Raw genomic sequence first — 22,055 nt, 5'->3', positions numbered from 1 at the left:
CCACACAATTCCATACCACTGGACTCCAAGCCACATAATTCCACTATATGCCACATGATTCCCTCCATGCCACACAATCCCACTCTGCTCCACATAATTCTGATCCATGCCACTCCACACAATTCCACTAAAAACTACACAATGCCATTCCATGCTACAAAATTCCACTCCACGCAATTCTACTTCAATTAATTCCATGCCACTCCACGGCACTTCAAGCCACATAATTATACTACATGCCACATAATTCCACGTCACACAATTCCACTCCACACAATCACGCCACACAATTCCACAGCTCTCCACTCAATTCCATGCCAATTAACTCCACTCCACAGCACACAATTTTATGCCACACAATTCCACTCCACAGTACACAGTTCGACGTCACACTGTTCTGCTCAGCTTCTCACATCTCCTCTCCACACAATTCCACTTCATGCCACATAATTTCACTCCTTACCATTGTACTCTGCACCACGCAATTCCACTACACTCAATGCCCCACAATTCCATGTCACACAATTCAATTCCGTACCTCACAATTTCATTCCACACCATTCCACACCACATAATTCCACTCCATACAATTCCACTTCACGCCACACGATTCCACACCACTCCCCACAATACCACTTCATGCAGCTCCACTCAATTCCACCACACTTCATATAGTTCCACTCCACAGCACACTATTTGACTCTACTCCATGCCACACAGTTTCACTCCACACAATTCCATAGCACACAATTCCTCCCCACTCTACGCCGCACAATTACACTCCAGACATTTCCACTCCACTCCAAACACTCCCATGCCTCACTATTCCACGTCACTCAATTCCACTCCATGCCACTCAATTCCACACCACACAATTCCTCTCCACGCAACACAGTTCCACTCCATGCCACACCACTCAATTCCACACCACACAATTCCACTGTATGCCACACAGTTCTACTCCACGCCACACTGTTCCACTTCACTCCACATAACGAAATTCTATGCCATTACAATCCACACCACACATTTCTATACAACAGAATGCCACACAGTTCCACACCTCACAATTCTACCACAAGCCATACAGTTCAATTCCATGCCACACAATTCCACTCCACGCCACTCAATTCCACACCACACAATTCCACTCCACACTCCATTACCCTCCACTTATACAATTCAACTCTACACCACACAATTCTTCACTCCACACACATTCTACTCCACTCCACACAGTTCCACACCATGCCACACAATTCCACACCACACAATTCCACTTCCCTCCACACAATTCCACTTCATTCCACATCACACAATTCCACTCCACTCCACATCACACAATTCCACTCCACTCCACACAATTCCATGCCAAACACTTCCACTCCACACAATTTCACTCACATAATTGCACTCGATGCCTCACGATTCTACTCCAAAGCACTCCACTCAGTTCCGCTCCATCCCACACAATTCCACGTCACATAATTCCACTCCACAGCACATAACCCCACTCCACACATTTCCACACCACTCAATTCCACTCCATTCCACATCACACAATTCCACTCCATGCCTCCCAGTGTCACTCCACACCACACAGTGCCACTCCACGCCACACAATGCCACTGTACATTACACAATGCCACTCAGCACAATGCCACTCCCTCTACTCCAGTCCACACAATGGCACTTCACCACACAATGCCACTCCACTACATTCTTCTCCACTGTACTCCGTGTCACTCCACTCAGTGCCACTCCATGCCACACAATGTCACTCCACGCCTCACAGTGCCACACCACTCAATGCCACACAGTGCCACTCCTTTCCACACAATGCAACTCCACACAGTGCCCTTCCAAGACACACAATGCCAACACACACAATGCAACTCCACTCCCGGCCACATAATGCCACTCCACGCTCTTCACTCCATTCAGTGCCACTTCACTCTACTCCACACCACCCCAATCAATTGTAAGTGCATTTATATACTGCTTACTGTCCCTGATGAGACGTTAAAGTGATTTCCTGCATTCCACTCCACTCCATACCACTCCACTCAATACCACTCCACTTTACGCTGCACAATGACACTCCACACCACCCATCACTGCACGCCTCAGAGTGCTACTCCACTCCACACAATGCCACTCCACATAATGTTATTCCACGTCACACAAAGCCACTCCAGGCCACACAATGCCTCTTCACACCACACAATGCCACTTCACACCACACAATGCCACTTCACACCACACAATGCCACGTCACACCACACAATGCCACTTCACTCCAGCAAAGCCGAGAGATCTTACATAGGCGAGACCTGTTGGCTTTCCCAATGATTGTTTTCCAGAGAGTTGTTGCTAGATGGTTTTCCCAATTGGGGACACTAAACACGTCAATTCCAATATGCATTAGATACAAAAATCCCTGGACTTCAAATATGGCGTCTCGATGAAATGGAGGCATTGAGTCACTGTGCCAGTAAGTTCCCACATTGCACCCCTATCTGCAATTCGGTTCATCCTTAAACACAACTAAACACTCCCCACAGAGTTTCTCGCTCGTTAAGCCACTTGCTTTCTCTGACCACTCTCTCCAAGTCAGACCTGAGCTATCCATCAACCCCACGCTACGTGCTCTCAGAACCGAACGTGCTTTCAGACGGGCAGGCTCTTCTCAGAGACATGAACAGAAATGTATCCAACCCAAACACAGACTTGGTCACCAAGGGAGGTTTGTTTCTTCCGGTCAGATACCCCGAGGCTGGAATGGCAAGGAAGGCTCTCCCCTGAGAGCCCGCTGGGCCTGGACAGAGGAATCCGCCCCGACCAGCCTGCTGTCTGACACCTATTGTGTGCTCCTACGCTGTTTTGGAGATGGGTGAAGATACTGCAACCCCTCCACCGCCTCCTACCTTGCTGCCGTCCTTTCTGCCCAGCTTCTCAGAGGCGGAGGCCGCCTCTTCTACGGCTCCATCAAATCTTTCTCTGCCACTATTTGTCCCCCCTCTTTTCTTCCTCTCTTGTTTTAATCTGTTATTCTCTCACAATCTGTTTACATCTCGTGTTCCTATTTTATTCGCCTTCTAGCTTACTTTATCCCTCGTTGGCCTTCTGCCTTCATCCCTTTCCCTGTCCCTACCTTCCGCACTCATCCTCTTTCCATCTTTCTGCTTCTCTCATCTTTCTTCCCCTCTCAGCTTTTCTGCCTCTAACTCTTTCGTTCTCTTGTTTTCCTTGTCACTCTCCCTTCTCATCACCCCCTCCTTCTCTTCTATGACTTTCTCCCAGCCCTTTGGTCTCTTCGCTTTCGCCTCTGCCTCTCTCTCCCAGTCCCCGCCCTCGCTCCAGGGCCGCCATTGGTGCCCTGTGCTCCGACTATGAGGGGTCCTTGCCCCAGAGGCCATTCCCAGAAGATGCCCCCCTCTTCCCTGCTCCACCTCTCCAGCCTCATGTGCTTCGGGTTCCCGAAGCCTCGACGGAGCTCCGAGGGTGAGTACCGAAGGGCGGAGACGTTTCAAGGCATGGGCAAAGTGAGCTCTGGCCCTTGGCCCCAGCCTATCAGGGGGCCCCTGATACAGCCCACTGTGCCCTGCAGAGAGTCTTGCCCCGATGACCTTGAATAATTCTTAAGCAGATTGTTTTCAATACCGTTTTCTTTTCATGTTAATGTTGGTGATGTTTAACAGTCTATACATACGTTTTGTAGAGAAATGTGTTTGGTTCATACAGCATCCATAAGAAAGTTTCTTTTAGATGAAAACATGACCTAAGGTATGAGAAATGGTAGGGTATGACAGAGATTGTTTCCAGTGTTATTAGTGAATTGGTGCTTTGATACAATATTGAAAACGCAGGTTACTAGCACACCTAGAATTTGGACAGTCTGCCTCTGCACACATTCAGTAACCCGGCCAGAAAGGGCATCAAGGAGCTGAAATTGGATCATAAATTCTAAATCATTCCAAACATGGGGCCCTAAAATACGTTTGGCCCAGGGCCTCCGAAATCCTTAAAATGTCCCTGCGGACGGGGCCTCCGCCTCGTGGGGTGAATGCAGAGAGGAGCATTGGGGGTAAAAGGCGGAGCGTGTACCTCCCTCCCTTGGTGAGGGCAGGGTGGGCCCTGCCTCCCTCTGGATGCCCAGGAAAGGAATGCTGCCTCCTTTGAGGCTCTACCTCACTGGTGAGTACAGGACCGAATCTGTGAGAACATAAAGAGTCTCTCCCTTGTGGAAGAGTGGGGAACGCAGCATGGAAGAGGCCCCTGGGGCGGGCGGATACAAAGGCAAGGAGGTGATGGCCACGCACGGGTGAGGAGGGCACCACCGTAGAGGTGGTGAGAGGCCAACCCAGAGCTGGAGAGATTAGAGTAGTTGCTCATGCAGAGGAGAGGGGGACACTGAGATGTGGGGGCAAGGGTCATCGGGGTCGGACTGACCTTTGCGGCAGTCAGGCAGTGCCATCAGGGCTGCTCTTACAGATCAGTGTGTGGGCCTGTTTTTTGTCTGCTGGGCCGGATTTTACTGTTGAATTCTTCTGTCATTACCTCTAACATTGCCTGCAGCCCCCATACTTTGTAAAACACCTATACCTCTTGTCTTTACAAGGTCAGACCTCGATTTGCAAACGTGGGCCACTTTTTAGGTCTTGCCTAAGCAGCCCATGCGCTAGTTTATCTCCTCTGAGGGGCTTGCAGCACACCCCTCAGTTGCCATTTGTTCCTGTGTGTGCTTTTCAAAATTCCTTTCCTTTCTGTGGCTAATTGATCTCATTTGTCCCTCCTCTTGCCCTGGCGGCTGACCCTGTTATATGCATCATTGCCCCTTTGTCTATTTCGGTTTGTTTAGTTGCACTTTTTTTCTGTTTTGCTTTGGTTCGTCTCTTTGGTAGGCATGGACAACTAACGCTAGACTCGTACCAGGTTCCTCAATTCCATGTTACGCCACACTCTCTCTACAAGAATTGCTGATTTTCTTTCGAAATGCCTCCTTGGGAAATCAGACTGCTTGTTGGTTGTTGGGTTTCAAATTGGGAGCAAGTGCTGCACACGCTTCACTGAAGCCTGCTGCCTTTTATTTAATCATTCGGCCGCATTGAAGGATCCGTGCCTTTCTTTTGTTTCATCTGTTTTTTGGGGGGTTGACTGTGTGTTTTAAGCACTTCCTACAACTGAACAAGTTTTGCTTGATTTGATCAGCGTGGATCTCACCTTAAGCTGCTGCACTTCAACTTCCATTATTGTGGTCACCATGGGACACTCTGTGCCTTTTTTCAATTTAATTCTGCATGTTGGCAACAATCAGCGCCCACAAACGTGTATGTGACAAGCAAAAACCACTTCACAAATGAAGACACACGTTTTCGACTGTGAAAAATAAAAGGAATTTTTTTAGGTGTTAATCTTCATGTGGCATGCATAGTTTTTGTATTTAACACGGTTGGGATCTTCAGCAAAAGAAAAACAGTGCAGAGGTGGAGTTGAGGTCAGAAGACAACATTTACAACTTTATTTTAAACAAAAGCTGCACACTTTATCGAAAACAATGCTTTTTTTTTTACATCAAAATCGTAATGAACATATTACACTCAGTGAGGTACACACTTCACGGCTGCTCAAAAACAACCAGGATTTTGGTCCCAAATCCTAAATCTCACATTTCTAAAGTTCACAACACCCACTACATGAGAGCATATAATCTCTCTCTCTCTCTCTTGTCACTTCTCAGATGAACACACAATTTCTATTTTACAAAGTACATAGTACTTTTGCCCTGATTTATGTGGCATGCATAGGTCACACATGGTTCCCCCTACTGGCGGTTATTAGCGCTGGGATGCCTCCCGGTAGCCATGCGCTCTATAAATGTTTTTCCATTCCATTCCATTCCAATACAGAGGTGCTGTTGCAGCCGCCATAAGGGTGTACCTTTTTTCCTTACAAACTACCATTTGGGGATCATTTGCGGGATACAATAGTATTTCATTGCTTCACACTAGACTGCTAAATTTAAAAAACTCAGCCTTACTGACTATTCCTTCAAATTTCAAAATTATAAGCGCGCCACATGCTCCACGGAACACACACTTCATGTTGGGTGAGTTATTTATCCCTATCATTATGTCTACTTTGGGAGCATGTGTGCCTTTTTAAATCTTGTTTTTGTTGTTGTCTGTGTAAGTATTACAGACAGCTAATAATAAGGGGATATCTTATGTGAAGTCGCACTAGGTAACTTGATGGCTTCTTGCCTTAAAAAAACACGAATGCAGCCCGTAACTGCAATAATCTTGACTGGAATGCTAATGTAGTGCCTCGTATATTCATGCAGGTCCGTTGCAAAACAAAAATGGTATGTACTCTTCTTTCTTAGGCATTTCTGGCTTCCATCCTGGCGCCTGCTTCAGACAAAAGGTTTGCGTCGCTGACAAGCTTTCACTTTGTTTAAAAGTTGTCCATAGGCTACACTCACACTATAGTGTTCTACAAATACATCTACCAAATCTTTAACCTTCTTTTTACTTCAAACTGGTCCCGTCGGTAATTCCACATTCTTACTCCATTAGACAGTGCTGCTTCTATGGTCCAGTCGGTAACTCCTCCACTCTAAGTCCTCCAGGCAGTGCTGCATCTGTGTTTCTGTTCCCACTGCTAGTTCCCCATTCTTCCTCCTCTAGACAGTGCTCCTAGCTGTGTCTCTGGTCATACTGGTAATTCCTCAATCTAAATCCTCCAAGAAGTGCTGCAGCTGCGTTTCTGTTCCCAGTGGTAATTCCTCATTCCTACTCCTAGAGGCAGTGCTGCTAGCTGCTTCTCTGGTCTCGTCTGTAACTTCTCTATCCTAAGTCCTCTAGACAGTACTGCAGCTGTGTCTCTGGACACAGTGGTAATTCCCCATTCCTACTCCTCTAGACAGTGCTGCTAGCTGTGTCTCTGGACACAGTGATAATTTCACATTCTTACTCATCTAGACAGTGCTGCAGCTGCATTTCTGCCCCCAGTGGTAATTGCTCATTCTTAGACCTCGAGACAGTGCTGCTAGCTGCTTCTCTGGTCCTGTCTGTAATTCTTCATTCTAAGTCCGCCAGACAGTGCTGCTAGCTGCTTCTCTGGTCCCGTCGGTAATTACCACATTTTAAATCCTATAGGTAGTGCTGCAGCTGTGTCTATGTTCCAAGTAATAATTCCCCATTCTTACTCCTCTAGACAGTGCTACAGCTGCATTCTCTTTTCCCAGTGGTAATTCCTCATTTAAGTCTTCTAGATAACTCTAGCTGCTTCTGTGGTCATATTGGTAATTTCCACATTTTAGGTCCTCTAAACAGTGTTGCAGCTGCTTCTCTGGTTCCAGTGGTAATTCCTCATTCTAAGTCAACTAGACAGTGCTGCTAGCTTCTTCTCTGGTCCCAGTGGTAATTCCTCATTACAAGTTCTGTAGAAAGTGCTGCTACCAGCTAGCTACTTCTCTGGTCCCAGAGGTACTTCGTCATTCTAAGTCCTCTAGACTGTGCTGCTAACTGCTACTCTGGCCCTGTCGGTAATTCCTCATTCTAAAATTTCCAGACAGTGCTGCTAGCTTCTTCTAGATCGTGCTTCTACTCTGGTCCCGTTAGTAATTCCTCATTCTAAGTCTTCTAGGCAGTGCTCCTACTCTGGTCTTGTTGGTAATTATTCTTTCTAAGTCCTCAAGACATTGCTGCTAGCTGCTTCTCTGGTCCCGTTGGTAATTACTCATTCTAAGTCATTTAGACAGTGCTTCTACCTGCTTCTCTCGTCTGTAATTCCTTATTCAAAGTCCTCTAAACAGTGCTGCAGCTGCTTCTCTGGTCCTGGTGGTAATTCCTCATTCTAAGTCATCTAGACAGTGCTGCTAACTGCTTCTCTGCCCCCCGTTATAATTCCCCATTCTCAGTCCTCTAGACAGTGCTGCAGCTGCATTTCAGTTCATAAATCCACTGTACTCCAAACCAAAACACATAGGTAAAACACATTGTCATTTACACAGCCAATAGCTGGAACTCTCAAAAAGGCGAGACCTATTGCATTGCAAATGCTTGTTTACATGTCTGATTCGCTAATGGGACCACTTTTATTTCAGTGTCCGGGCCTATTTAGTGTTCCAGTTTGACCTCAGCAGTCATTGAGATATGGAGGGGGCTGAGGTGGCAGGTAGTTGGCCACAGAGGCGGGGTACGAGGCTGCAGAGGCTCGGCAGGTTAAGAAGTCATTCAGGGAAGTGAAAGTGGCAGTGATGAGTTAACTGTGCTTGTAGGTGCAGAAGCAAAGTAGGGTCTGTCTGCTCCCTGTCCTTTATATCTATGAAGGTGCTAGACATGGCCCTTCTTAGATGGGGTTTCCCTAAAACGTTTTGCTTTTTGTTCTCCTGGTTTTTGCCGATTCTCTTTTACTGAACTTAGGACTCTGGGCACTTCCCCACTCTGCTGCAGCGGGGAAGTGTGCCCCCTCCCTTCCTGCACATGTCAGGATAGGGTGCCTACTTGATTGGGTTAGGTGTAATACCTGTGAGTGCCCTGTAAAAAGGTACACCACTAACCCAGAGCGGGTATTGCACTGACTACTAGGGGACGCAGAACTGATTGAGACACCCACCTGTGTAAAATGTCTCATACTCAGGCTGGCTGGTCCCACTCTGTAGCTAACCCTGAGGGGGCTGTTCACTACCACCACACCAGGTTAGGTGAGTGGCCGTGTAGGTACTTCTGCGTGTACACTGCCCAGGTATGGATGAACCCTCATATGGGTTTTCCCCGACCTAGAGGGTAAGCTCTCCCGATGGGACACTTCCAGGGTGTGGCCAATTATTTTATCAAGCCCTTAGTGCCTTGGGCACTTTTCCTCTGTAAGCGCAATATGAAAGTGTGCATGCCATTCCTACACCTGTTTGAAGTGTGGCTTACCTGAGGTTCCTAAAAAGTTGGTCAGGTCTGCCATCGCCCATTGGTGGGTGCACACTCGCACCGATTATGTTTTAAGACCGGGGCCAGGCTGCCTTTGCAGGCTGGTATACGCTTTGCACCGATGGTGCTCCAAACTACTTGCCCAGCCTGCCACTTCAGGCTGGTATGCGCTGTGCACTGGTGGTGTTCTTAAAAACAAGTTCAGTCTGCCTTTGCAGGCTGATGTGCACCGTTGCGCGTTTACTCAGACTGGCGTATGTCTTGGATATTCTTGTCGTTGGATAACTTAAATTTTCACATTTTTTCACTTTTCATATTTTCATCTCTTTTTCACCTGGACGGCGTCTATCACTTAACAGTGGTGATTCGGTTAACGCTAGAATGAATCTCACCTTGCACAACTTCACTTTGTGTCACTATCACATAGCGTGTAGTCGCTTATCACCTTTCGAGTGCAAATCCTAACTTAGCAAACATTGATATGTCCAACCTCATGGATGATTTTCATTTTTGTTGTTGTAGTTCTAAAATGGTGGACTCTTTCAAAATCTATGTTTTCTCGATCAATGTTTCTGATGCCTACCCCCTGAAGAAGGGTTTGAATAACCCGAAATGCATTGGGACTTTTGTTGAAATGAAGATTATATTAATACAAGCAGTTTACCCTTTTTACGAATGGTTCTTGTAAGTCAACAGGATCCTAACTGTTAAGGATGGAATCATATTGTAATATCGTAATTTATATTTTTGTGAAATACAACCTGTCGCTTTTCAATTGCAACAATTTTGTGGTTTAATGTTTTATGACTATTGCTTGTTTGTTTAATAACTATCATACTAAATTTGTTTGAGACCTTAGAGTCAACAGCTGTGTGTCATGTAGGTTTGGGTCACCCCAATCCTCCAATTTTCTCATAGTTTACATAGTGGTCAGGGCTAAAACCCCAGCACATGACAGCACGCTTTACAGTAGACACACCTCTAGATCACCATCACAAACCTGGTGTGCAGGCCCATCCATTCTTTATTCTTCACTATGTCAGTCACTAGCCATCCTGAGGGGACCTTTCATCTCCACCCGAGTTCCCCGAGGGTATGTCTTAAGGGGTGAAGCGAGTGGAAGGTGAAAGGCAGGGTAGGTACACATATGTGTCTCTTGCCCAGGTAGGGACGAATACCCATGCATGTTTTCACTGCCTATGAGGTTTGCTCTCACCATAGGCTAACATGGGGAAAGGGTTGAAATCACTTCAGACTGCAATGGTGGATTGCAGTAGAGCAGCCTCATGATGTTTCATATCATTGGATTCGCAGCAACAACCCCTTGTCAGTGGCAGAGATGGCTTTGTCCTAAGTTGCACAGAAATTCCACTACTAGAAAGTGGGCATTTCTGTGCTCTAAACTCTTTGTGTGCCTTGGTGCTTGGCTCCAATCTACATTGGAGGTTGGGAGAGCACATCTTGTCATTCCCCCGTGACCGCTATAAAACACTGGGTATGCAACTGGAACGAGAGCCCGCTGCTATTTGTGGGCTGGCTGGAGAGATTGGAGAAAGCAGTTTTGACACTGCGCCTCTGAAACCGGATGATGGCCACACTAATGATAAAGATCTACATTCCACAGTCTCATGGCAGACAGAACTGACATTTAGTGGAGAAATCTGTGTTTCAAAGCGAGACCCTTTGAACCAAACCCAACCTCAACGGCACACTCCAACTACTGGTGCCATACTTCATCACTGGGTGAGATACGCTTATTGAGATTTAGAACCCGAGACACTGGACTGCATGGTGCACATTGCCAGAGTACTCTGTTGTGCACAAGGAAGATTACTGCCATTGAAAGGGACCCCGTGCCCTTCCTGAATAGTGGCTGGCCTGGGCCGACTACCTGCTGGTGTGTGGCACCATGAAGTGTGCTCTCCAAGGGTTTTTCAAGCTTGCCTCCTGTTCTCTCAGAGGTCTCTGGGACATCAAAGATCTCCGAAGAGGGTTCCACACCGTCTACCTGTGACAACTGAAGCGCATGCCCTCTCAAGTTGCCTTCTGGATTCCACTTGGTAGCACAGTATTGGCGTGGACCTAAGAAGTTTGCCTGGAGACCAGATTGCCTTTAGCGCAGCCTGAAGTCTGGCCTGCATTTAAGGAGTGCGACCCTCTCATCGTGAGGACCTGGACACGCATAAGTGTCTTGTGGGCGGTGAACGGATTCACCGGTTGTGGGACCCAAGTGGCCTGCTTCGTCGATCAGGCCTCATCTCTCTTGTATGACATGCCGACTGCAGCTCATTGCCTGCAGTGTCCGATTCACAGGTTGGGTGGGGTCGTAACTGTGGTAGTTCTCATTTTTCCTTGTGAAGCATCGCCAAACTTGGGTTTGTGTGTGTGACCAGAACTGTCTGGTGTGACGAAGATCGACGTACACTGGATGTTGTGTCTCATTTCCAGGGTGGCACTGAATTTGCAACTCTTCATTGTGTGTGTGACCGGAGCTGTCTGGTGCGGCCAACATCGCATGTGCTGGAAGTTGTGTCTCATATACAAGGATGTATGGAATTTGCAACTGTTCGTTGAGTGTGACCAGAATGGTCTGGTGCGACCCGTATTATCGCACACCCGACGTTGTGCCCGGATTGCCGGGGTGTGACTTTGATCAAGGTGAACCTGAAGGGGTGCCTCCTTCATCTGAGAGGTCCCACCTACTTCATTCTCCATTCATCTACTGGTCCCATTACTTGACCCTCAGTGCAGCAGACCATCTGCCCTCTGTTCACCCGGCCTTCCCTGATGACACCGTGTTGCCTGGTAGTATTTCTCGGCTCAGGACTGGGTGGTGAGAGTGACTGACTGGGCTGTAGGAATGCTTCTGAGCACCATTGGAAGCAGGTCAAGTGACTGCGTGACCTCCCCCTTTGCTTCACAGAACTGGGCTTGTGTCGGAAGGTCCTTATGGGATCCCTTTGGCATGACCTTCTATTGCCCTCAGCCAGTGTCTGCTCTGCATCCTGTGGGTGAACTTCTCGAGGGGCTGCCAATGCCATTTTGCCGACTTCCGCCTAATTGACCTCGCTTCCTACCCCACCTGCTTCCTGGGACCCTGACTAAGAGGGACTTCAGCCACGAGCAGCCTAGTGCCTGGGGAGGGGAGGGGGTTGAAGGGGGTGTCTCCAATCTGTGGGTGCACGATAGTCCGGGTGAGATGGAGGGCGGAGGGAGGATTGGAGCCACAGGGTCTGCAGAGTGTAACCAATTTACCTGCTGGGTATCAGTGCACTGTATAAGGGTGCTGAGTGTGTGTGTGCGCGAGCATCTCCATAAGTATTTATCTGATATCTGTGGCCCGCGTAGCGGAGGAGTGAGTGTGTGTGGGAGTAACAGCGGGGAACCGGCCGTGGTTCCCGACACTGGACGGCGGTTTGCCTGATACCTTGATTCGTTGCCAGAATAGTATTACGTGTGACATCTGTTTTAACCACATGGCCCCGGCCAGCTGCGCTGCTCAAAGGTGTTACTATTTGTGGTATGTTCATATTTCTGATATTGTTGTGTACCACGATGCATCCTCTAACTGTGTGGTATTGAATTATAAGAATTGCTAGGGTGGGCCTGGTGTGGACAAACTATTGCACCTCATAAGGGTGCTGGGTGGGGTGTAGATTAGGATCTTTCCGTAATTTGCGTATTATTGATGTTGTTTGAACAGGGCTGGGCCTAGTGCAGCTAGTAACAATTCCCAATTTGATTTATGCTCAGAAATACATGATGCTTATGTTGTGTGGATTATTGTGTGTGTTGAATACAAACGCTATTTACATACATCCCATTGAAGTCTCCTTTGTGACGCTGAAGGTATTTATTGTGAGTGCTGTGCCTTTGCTTTACACTTTGCCTCTGTGGTAAGCCTGACTGCTCAGTGCCAAGCTACCTATGGGTGAGCGTAGGTTATACCGTGTGTGTACTCACCCACCCCTGATTGTAATGGTAGGTTCTGCCTGGCTGGGGAACTGCCTCAGCCAACCAGAAAGTGCCAATTCCAACACAAGGTATACGTGATGAGTCTGTCTTCAAGGGCCGGTATTTGAACCGTTGACAGATTGGTCAAACACATATTTCAAAAGTAACTGCATTTGCCAAATAGTTGTGCCTGTTGTGTGAAAGCAGCAGTGCTGGTGGTGAGAGGAATGCAGACATTTCTATTCAAAGATTATTTATTATTATTATTTTGAGTTTTATATAGCGCTAGCTAGACCCAAAGGTATCAGAGCGCTTTGCATGTTATGTGATAACGTTTACAAGAGGTACACGAGGGGATTCATAAAAATCATAGTTGAACAATACAGCATTAAAGACTGGCACTGCCACCATGGCATCAGGTCTCTCCCAGGCCCTGCTGCACTTCGAAGTAGGGCGAACGGCTGGCCTACCTCCCATGGGCATCTTTGAGCCAGGTTCGGGACAGGGCAGTACTCATCACTTCCTGCTGAATCACTGTGGGATCTGGGACCATTTGTCTGGTCTGGGATTTACGTACGCAGATTTCAATTTCAGCAAAAAACTAGGAGCCCTGGTGTGACCTGTGGCTTGGAGGTAACATTTACACTTTTGTGTTTCACAAAATGAATTCTGGTACTTGTAGTATGTTGAGTATTAACTGTGTGGGGATGCAAATAGCAGAATGCAAAGGGAAAAATCACCAGCCATGAAACAACTCAAACACATCCTTCTCTGCAGTCATATGAACTGCTAATTATTTGACACAAATGGCAGAATGTAGTGTGTGCATTGACTTTTCTGGGGTGCTGTGCAGCCATAACTGGGGATCACTGAAGCATTGTGCAGCTGTGTCAGGGAAATACATAGGATGACAGGGGTGGCAGTGCTGGCAGTAGACCACACTGGCACCTTTGATGAGGACACTGCCGTTGCGTATAAAGGGGTGCATTTATTTACAAGACCAAAAGCCAGTACGTTTGGCTACTAAAGTGATTCTGATAGGGAAGGGCATTATTAAACGCTAATTATGATAAAACACACTAATGGGCAGAGAACATAAACCATCCTCGGCAACTGCCTAGCTCACAAGCAACACACAGGCGCAGCTCAGAGCAAAAAACTAGGAATACCAACACACGCCGGCCAAGCAACCGATGCCAGCGTCTAGAGGGGAATTCTGGAATGCCAACCCATGGACGTCATTTAGGGGTCGCATCTGCGACCCCTGGCTTGCCCTTTGCTACTCCTAGCACTGTCTTTGCGACCCCTGGCCTCCGAGGTAGCACATTCAGTTCCAGGAACACAGGGGCAGCTGGGGCTCCGCTCTTCATTTTCTGTCACATTTGTATTACAGTAATAGTAAATAAATACAATATATTATTCACTAATAGTGTAATAAAAATGGAGTACAATAAGCTGGAACATGCCCTTCCATGGCAGCTGAAGTAGGTAAAAAATGCTTTTAAATGTATGTTGTGTGTGTACTTGCGGGTGAGTGTGTATGTGAGAGAGAGGGTCTATGAGTGAATTTGTGTGTAAGTATGTGTGTGTGAGTGAAAGTGGAGGTCCAAGTGTGATGTCACTTTCGCTACTCTTGGCGTTTTGGTGAATTGATGTCCATGTGCCAACCCTGCCCTGCTCTGACCAGTCGCCTCTCACACAACCATGGGCAAAATAACCATTCTGGTAACGCAAGAAAAGCCGAAGAATTCATAGGGAAAGCTCTCGGCACGCGGGCAAAACTCAGCTAAGCATCTGAATGCACACCACAGCTTCACACATGCATTGGTCCATCACACACATCATACACAGTCGGTGGGTGGGTCAAAAAGTATTATAGGGCAGCAGGAAAGACCTAAATCCGATGCCCTCCCGCCATACCATACCATCTAGAATAGGGGGCGCCTGGACACTCCTCCCTTAGAGGGCCTGGCCAGTGCCCACGAAACTATCCACAAATGGGGGGGATAGAGTTGGGATTGGCCTGATCTGCAACGGTCAGCAGAGTCGGGCTGCATTTCTAAACTCAGATTGAGATCACATAATCTGCCGCTGCCAGGGCTGTGAAGAAGAACAAGTAATGTTTGGATGGCGATTCTTCATTTGTTGTTTAAACACTGGTTCATATTTGACAGCACTAAAGAAGGAAGGGTTTCTCCCATCGGACATGCAGCTTGGCCAGTGTTTTTGTGTAATTTGGGAAAGCGATTTTAGCCTAGGAGCTAGTATCTGGTCCAACTTAAAACAGCGAAATCAATCAGAACATTTATAAAGCGCGCTACTCACCCGTGAGTGACTCAAGGCGCTGGGGGCGGGGATGCAGCAGCTACTGATCCAACAGCCAGGTCTTAAGGAGTCTCCTGAAGGTCAGCAGGTCTTGGGTCTGTCGCAGGTGGATGGGGAAGGTGTTCCATGTCTTGGCGGCGAGGTGGGAGAATGATCTGCTGCCGGTGGTCGTTCGGCGGATGCGTGGGATGGTGGCAAGGGCAAGGTCAGCAGAGCGAAGCTGGTGGTTCGGGGTGTTGAAGGCGAGTCGTTCATTGAGGTATGCTGGTCCGGCGCCGTGAAGTGCTTTGTGGGCGTGGGTGAGGAGCTTGAAGGTGATCCTCTTGTTGCCTGGGAGCCAGTGCAGGTCTCTTAGGTGGGCGGTGAAGTGGCTGTGGTGAGGGATTCCGAGGATGAGGCGTGCGGAGGTGTATTGTGTATGCGTTGAGGTCTCCTCTGGAGTTTGGCCTTGGTTCCCGCGTAGAGGGCGTTGCCATAGTCCAGCCTGCTGCTGACGAGGGCTTGAGTGACCGTCCTTCTGGTTTCAGTGGGGATCCATCTGTAGATCTTGCGGTGCATGCGGAGGGTGTTGAAGCAGGAGGAGGAGACAGCGTAGACTTGCTGGCTCATGGAGACCGTTGAGTCCTGGATGAAACCCAGGTTGCATGCGTGGTTGGTGGGAGTCGGGGCAGCTCCCAGCGTGGCCGGCCACCAGGAGTCGTCCCATGCGGAGGGGGGGGGGCACCGATGATGAGGACCTCCATCTTGTCGGAGTTCAGTTTCAGACGGCTGGTCTTCTTCTCCTCTGCAACGGCTTTCATTCCCTCGTGGAGGTTGGATTTGGCGGTGGCCGGGTCCTTGGTGAGGGAGAGGATCAGTTGGGTGTCGTTGGCGTACGAGATGATGTTGAGATGGTGCACCCGGACGATTTTGGCGAGTGGTGCCATGTAGATGTTGAAAAGGGTCGGGCTGAGGGATGATCCTTGGGGTACGTCGCAGGTGATCGTGGTGGCTTCGGATCTGAATGGGGGGAGACGGACTCTCTGGGTTCTGCCGGTGACGAAATACGACTGACTCCATGAACAAATTAATCAGTACTTTTTAACCTGATTGTTTAATAAAATGATTGATTTTACTTTTGTAACGGTTTTAATTACCAATGCAATACAGATATTGGTTGATTGAACACTGAGTGGGAATCTGGGGATTGGGCAGTTGGATTTGTACCCCAGGAGCCTGCATGGTACATTCCATCCTTCGTACAGACTTCTAAAAAGCGGAACATACAATGACAGGCATAGGGTTAGTGGGCCGAAGCCTCTGAAGATAGTCCCGCCTTTCCTCCCCTCATAAAGTACAGAGAGCGGGCAGACCCTACTTTGCTTCTGCACCTACAAGCACAGTTAACCCATCACTGTCGCTTTCCCTTCCCTGAATGGCTTCTTATCCCGTCGAGCCTCTGCAGCCTCATACCCAGTGCTTTAAATGGGCCGGTACTCACCGGTACGGAGTACCGGCACTTTCGATTTTTTTTGCCGTCAGTACCGGCACTTCTCTGTAGCCAGGGAGAGTACCGGTACCCTGATCCACGGCACAGCAGGCGCATGTTAAGTTTCTCCTCCAGTGCAGGGCGGATGAACCGAGTTGTGAAGTAGCCTTTTGCAGAGTTGCAGCGCCCATTTGAATGTCCCCAAACTGCAGCGGTTTGAAAGGGCTTGTGTAACGCTGTGATTAACAGGCTAGGATCTCTAGACAGACCCTGCATTGTCAATCAGGTGCGCAGCGACCAGTCCAGTGAAAGTGCCATCATGGCTTTCATTATGTGTAATGAGTTAATCTGTTTTATTGACACAAACCCATTTCTCGTGTGCTTTAATATGTGCTGCAACTAGTACAAAAGTCATAATGTATGATCATATCTTGCCCATAACCCCCTCCCTGGGCCCGCCCACTTGCCACACCCCTCTATTTTATTGAGTACCTGCACTTTTTTTTCCCCATTTAAAGCACTGCTCATACCCCGCTCTCTGTGGCCAGTCCCCCCCCCCCCCCACCTGAGCCCCTCCCAGGCTCCACGTCTTACTGACTGCCGAGGTCGGATTGCGACGGAAAACAGATCTGGGCACCAAACTACAAGCGGACCCATTAGCGAATCAGAATCGGGCAGCTAGAAAGTGGCTCCTTTACAAATTGCGGCAGTTTTCAACTTAAGACACACTGTGTAGGTGTTTTGCAACGTATGGAAGGCGGCGTGGATTTGAGCTTGCTGCTGGCAATGTTTTAAGGTAATGTCAGAAAAATCAACAGTAAAAACCGGCCCTGCAGACCACACAGGCTTTTATCCTTCAGAGGTCGATACATTCAGTCACATTGAGTTTCGTAACAGTGAGCATGTGTTATTCAGCTCCAATATGTGGTGAACGTCCGGGTCTGGTGGCTCAGTGGATGAAAGCAGCCACTGCATGGACCTGTGTTCGACCTCATGGTCACAGGTTCAAATCCAGGCGGGTCCACTCAGCCTTTCATCCATCTGAGGTCGATAAAATGAGTACCATTGAGTTGGGTAACAATAAACAGCTGTTATTCAGCGCCAGGACACCTACGGGTAATCGTGCGCTTTAAAAATACACCTCTTATGTTATGTTACAAATACCACGTTAGATTGTTAGGGATGGAAGCATCACAATTATTTCTGATGTGCTCTTAATTGACCTCCGATGACGAGCCCCAGCAAACCCCTGCTCAAATTATGTACTCTTGTTCTGACTGTGTATTCTAACACCCTGGCCTACCCGCTCTTATTTTCTGTGCACAATGGGTGCAGTGTGCGCCAGTAACGTCCCCTCTCTCCTTCAGAGTTAAGCAGCCCCGACGCCGAGGGACGGGGGAGCAACCAAAGCCTGACCAGCCTGCCGAGCGAGCGGCGCGCGGGATCCTCCGGTGCGCGCGCAGTGGCCAGCTGGGCCGTGTCCTTCGAGCGCCTCCTGCAGGACCCCCTGGGAGTGGCATACTTCACGGTAAGTGGAGCGGGAGGCCATGATGGCGCTTCTCTGTGAGGCATGGTATGGCTTGGATGGAATATTGGGCATATCCCCTGGTAACTGGATGCCCTGTTCTGATAGTTCGCCCTCTACTGGTCAGGTTTGCACTACTGATCTTACCACAGCTGTCAATTGCACCCCGTTTCTACTCGCATCCCTTTGTATACAGTACTCACATCTTGCCAACAGTGCTGATAGCGCCTTTTGCCAATCTTGCCCCTTTAAATGGGTCTGTCATTCAAACTGCACCCTTTTCTGGCTCTGCCCTCCCAGACGTCGCAATTCTCGAATAGCTGGGTCTCCCAACTGCCTGTGACACGACATTTGCTGCCCATGTTGACACAGCATCCTCCCTCCTGGTTGTGGCGCCCTCTCTTCGCTTCCCTTGCTGGTCATGCAGCCTGCCCTCTCATGCATACCTGATATCCCTGGTCCATCCCCTGCCCTCTAGAGCCAACCTGTCACCAAAGCTGTCCACGTGTCTCATGCAGCTTCACCCAGTCACTCACGGTCACATTGTTTGTCCTCCTTGGAATTTTCGCTTTTACTATTTATTAATTGCCACTGATCATTAATTTGTGCTGTAAATAGGGGAAAAATATTGTTTTATCAATGTAGCCTTTTGTATATGTACTCTTTTACCTTTGATTCATAATCCCATCTTTTCATTGCACATTTTCCGGCCATCCGTCTGCAGGTTTTCTCATTTTCCTTAATTGATTTGGGAATGTTTTTCTCGGTTTCCATATTTTCTTTTATCCTCTCCTTCCCCATTTCTCTCTGCTTGTTTTCCTAGTATATTTCTGTGCTGACTGGCTGCTGTTACTTGTACACCTGCGATGTTGGCCTTAGGGCTCACCCAAGTAATGTCACCAAAGGTACTGGTTGTATGACTTTGGAGCTGGTGACCCAAGAGTACAAGAGCCCAGCTTTACCACTGTCGACAGTTTAAACTGATAAAGTATAGAATTCAATGTATGTGCATTTTCTTATGTGAGTATTAATGTGCCTCTGCTATTCATATACTCAGTACTTATCAAATCCTGGCTGTGAACGGAAATAATGTTAGGAACCTGCATGCCAGCATCTTGAAAAGGCTGGAAAATGTATGTCCTGATGGCAAAAGGCAAAAGATGTGATGTTAATACTGGCTGGGGATTTTAACTGTGCACTATGTACCAACGATGATAAATTATGTGGTGTTCTGATTGAAGACGGGGCATGCTCATCCCACTTTCGACATTCTGCCTTGGGAGAGCAACTTAATGAATTAATTTTTAGCCTTAATTTGGGCTTTGTAAATGAATTATGTCAGCCATCTATTCCTGTGCCCTGGACATTTAATGGTAGGGGTTTTCACACCACCATAGACTACATCTTAACATCATGTAACCACGCGCATAGGTTGCACTCGTTTACTGTTTCAGATAACTCTCTCAGTGATCACTTTCCACTGTGTTTGTCAGTGATATTACCCTCGGGTAGAATACCTAGATCTGGTAAGAATGACCAGCTGTTAGAAAATATAGCGATCGGAAGATCTAATGGGTATTCCCTTCGCTGGGCCATGGTGGACCAGGCTGCAATAACAAAGATAGAGGTGGATAGATCTAAATCTGCCATCGGGACTTGTTTGAATGAGTCAGCTGCCCGAAATAATATCATGGCCTCATTCCAGGTGATATCCAACGCTATAAAAGAATCCGTTCTAAGATGTACTAGCAGCAGGAGACACTCGAATGGATGGTTTGACTCCAGGTGTACCCGGGCATACTCCCTCTTAAAAAAGGAGTTACATAAAACTCCCAGAAATTTAGATGATGTGAGGAGTGCCAGAGTGGGTTATAAAAAAGCTATAAAGGCTAGAAAAACTACCCTGAAAAACGAGGCCTGGGAGACCTTGCATAAGGCCTCAATAACGAATGACAGTTCAGCTTTCTGGAAGGTAGTTAAAGATCCTTTCTTGTCAAGCGAGGCTGGTCCTTCTATTGAAATTGCAATCACTGAGGAAGAATGGATTAAACATTTCTCTCGAGTATATAGTGGCGACGGCAACCCAGGTGAGATTTGTGATTCTACTTTGGAAGATTGTAACTTGAAGTCCCCTCCATCCTATACTGACTTGTCATTTACCCTGGACGAGGTGGAGCGGGCCTTATCCTTAAGCAAGTGTGGTAAGGCTCCTGGACCGGATGGGGTCCCCATAGATCTATTCAAATCAAACACTTCCTTGTGGGGACCCATTCTGGTTCAGGTAATTACCGCGAGCTGCAGCACCACCTTTCCATCGACCTGGGTAGAATCTACTATCGTCCCTATCTTTAAAAAGGGGGACAGACCGGACCCTGGCTGTTACAGTCCAATCTCTTTGCTGGACGCAGTAACTAAAGTTATAGGTAGGATTATTATGGAACGCCTCCAGGACTGGGCAGAGGATAACTCCGTCCTATCCGACCTGCAGTACGGATTTTGAGCAGGATTAGGAACGGTGGATCAGGGTTTAAATCTGTCTATCTTGGTGGGGAAGTACACAGGGGCAAAGAAGGGGAACCCATTTTTAGCGATTGTGGATCTCACAGCTGCTTTCGACTGTGTCGTCCACAGCAAACTCTGGTCTATTTTCAAATTTATGGGGGTTGATGTCCCGATCATTGATTTTCTTAAGCGTTTTTATTGTGACGCCAAGGCACGTCTCCGCTATGGACTGAGAGGTGAGCGGTCGGCTGCATTTTCGATCAAGAGCGGAGTCAGACAAGGGTGCGTCCTGGCTCCGTTCCTTTTCAATCTTTACACCATCGGCCTGGAAGAGGCCCTCAAGAAGGATAATAATGACTTTCCTCAGGTGGCAGGACGTCCAATTCCAGCCCTTCTTTACGCAGATGACGCGTTGCTGATGTCCCGCACACAAGCAGGTCTAAAGATGGTGCTGGGTAGTTTTTTGCATTTTATGAAAGATCTAGGGTTAAGGCTAAACTCCTCTAAGACTTTTATTATGCGATGTGGCTCTGGTGTAAAGAAATCTAAAGATATGTTTGTGGCAGGTCAGAAGATCGGGGTAACCAAAAGGTTCTCATATCTGGGAATCCTTTTTGCACATAATGATACTTGGGCACAAACTGTGGCAGCGAAAAAATTGGTACTCCTTAGAACTTACAAACTTTGCCAGAAAACTGGGAAAAAGGCCATCCGAGGAGCTTATTAAAATCTATAAGGCAAAGTGTATCTCTTCAGCAGTGTATGGCTAAAGGGTCTCGGGGTTCGCTGACTTGTTGCCCATTCAATGTATTGAAAATCATTTTTTTTTTTTTTTAACCAACTTTTATTGATTTTAACGGTCGTGCAAAAGTCCATACACAGCTTGTTCGCCTACAACCACAATGGCCGGCAGCAGGTGACTAATCATTGGCAGGAACAAAGGCATATGCATTAGCACAAGTAACATTATCTATAGCCCAGAAACCGGCCCCCACAGAGACATTTACTCTCAGAGGCTTTTTGCCTTAGTGGCGTTAAGCCCTCAGTAAACCTCCCGCCCAGCAACCCTGCAGAGACAGCTCATAAAGGCCAGAAGCCATGGCTAACAAAATGTCACAATTGTCCCGGGCCAGCCGGGCAGGTAGCGTTAGGGTAAGACTGCAAGGGCGCCCCAGTCGTGCAATGTAAGAGTCACAGCATGTTATAGCGAATATCGCCTAGAAGAGACGCTGTACAAGTCAAGTATCTTTCATCAATGATGTACAGGGCAGTATGCAAGTCGGCTTCCGGCATGTCTCCCACTGCAAGCGTAATTAGGGGTTAAACCCTCCACCCCACTATCCAGCCGTCA

General features: G+C 47.8%; 1 protein-coding gene across 9 annotated transcripts in view; it reads left to right on the top strand.

Moving 5' to 3' along the window:
• The window catches only part of RGS14 (regulator of G protein signaling 14), a 334,003-nt gene that overhangs the window by 209,846 nt on the left and 102,102 nt on the right, over positions 1–22,055 (top strand). For 8 of the 9 annotated variants that reach the window (XM_085618347.1, XM_085618346.1, XM_085618353.1 and 5 more), the window contains one exon: positions 18,045–18,205. In XM_085618347.1, coding sequence (XP_085474473.1) covers positions 18,045–18,205 — 161 coding nt within the window. Of the gene's footprint in view, positions 1–2,946; positions 3,505–18,044; positions 18,206–22,055 lie in introns of those variants that run through there. The other variant, XM_085618350.1, reaches the window with a different exon arrangement.

The sequence above is a fragment of the Triturus cristatus genome, chromosome 7 (assembly GCF_964204655.1).
Source record: "Triturus cristatus chromosome 7, aTriCri1.1, whole genome shotgun sequence".
NCBI classification, from domain to species: domain Eukaryota; kingdom Metazoa; phylum Chordata; class Amphibia; order Caudata; family Salamandridae; genus Triturus; species Triturus cristatus.
The sequence above is the reverse complement of the archived record's forward strand: the minus strand, read 5'-3'. Positions and strand labels throughout refer to the sequence as shown.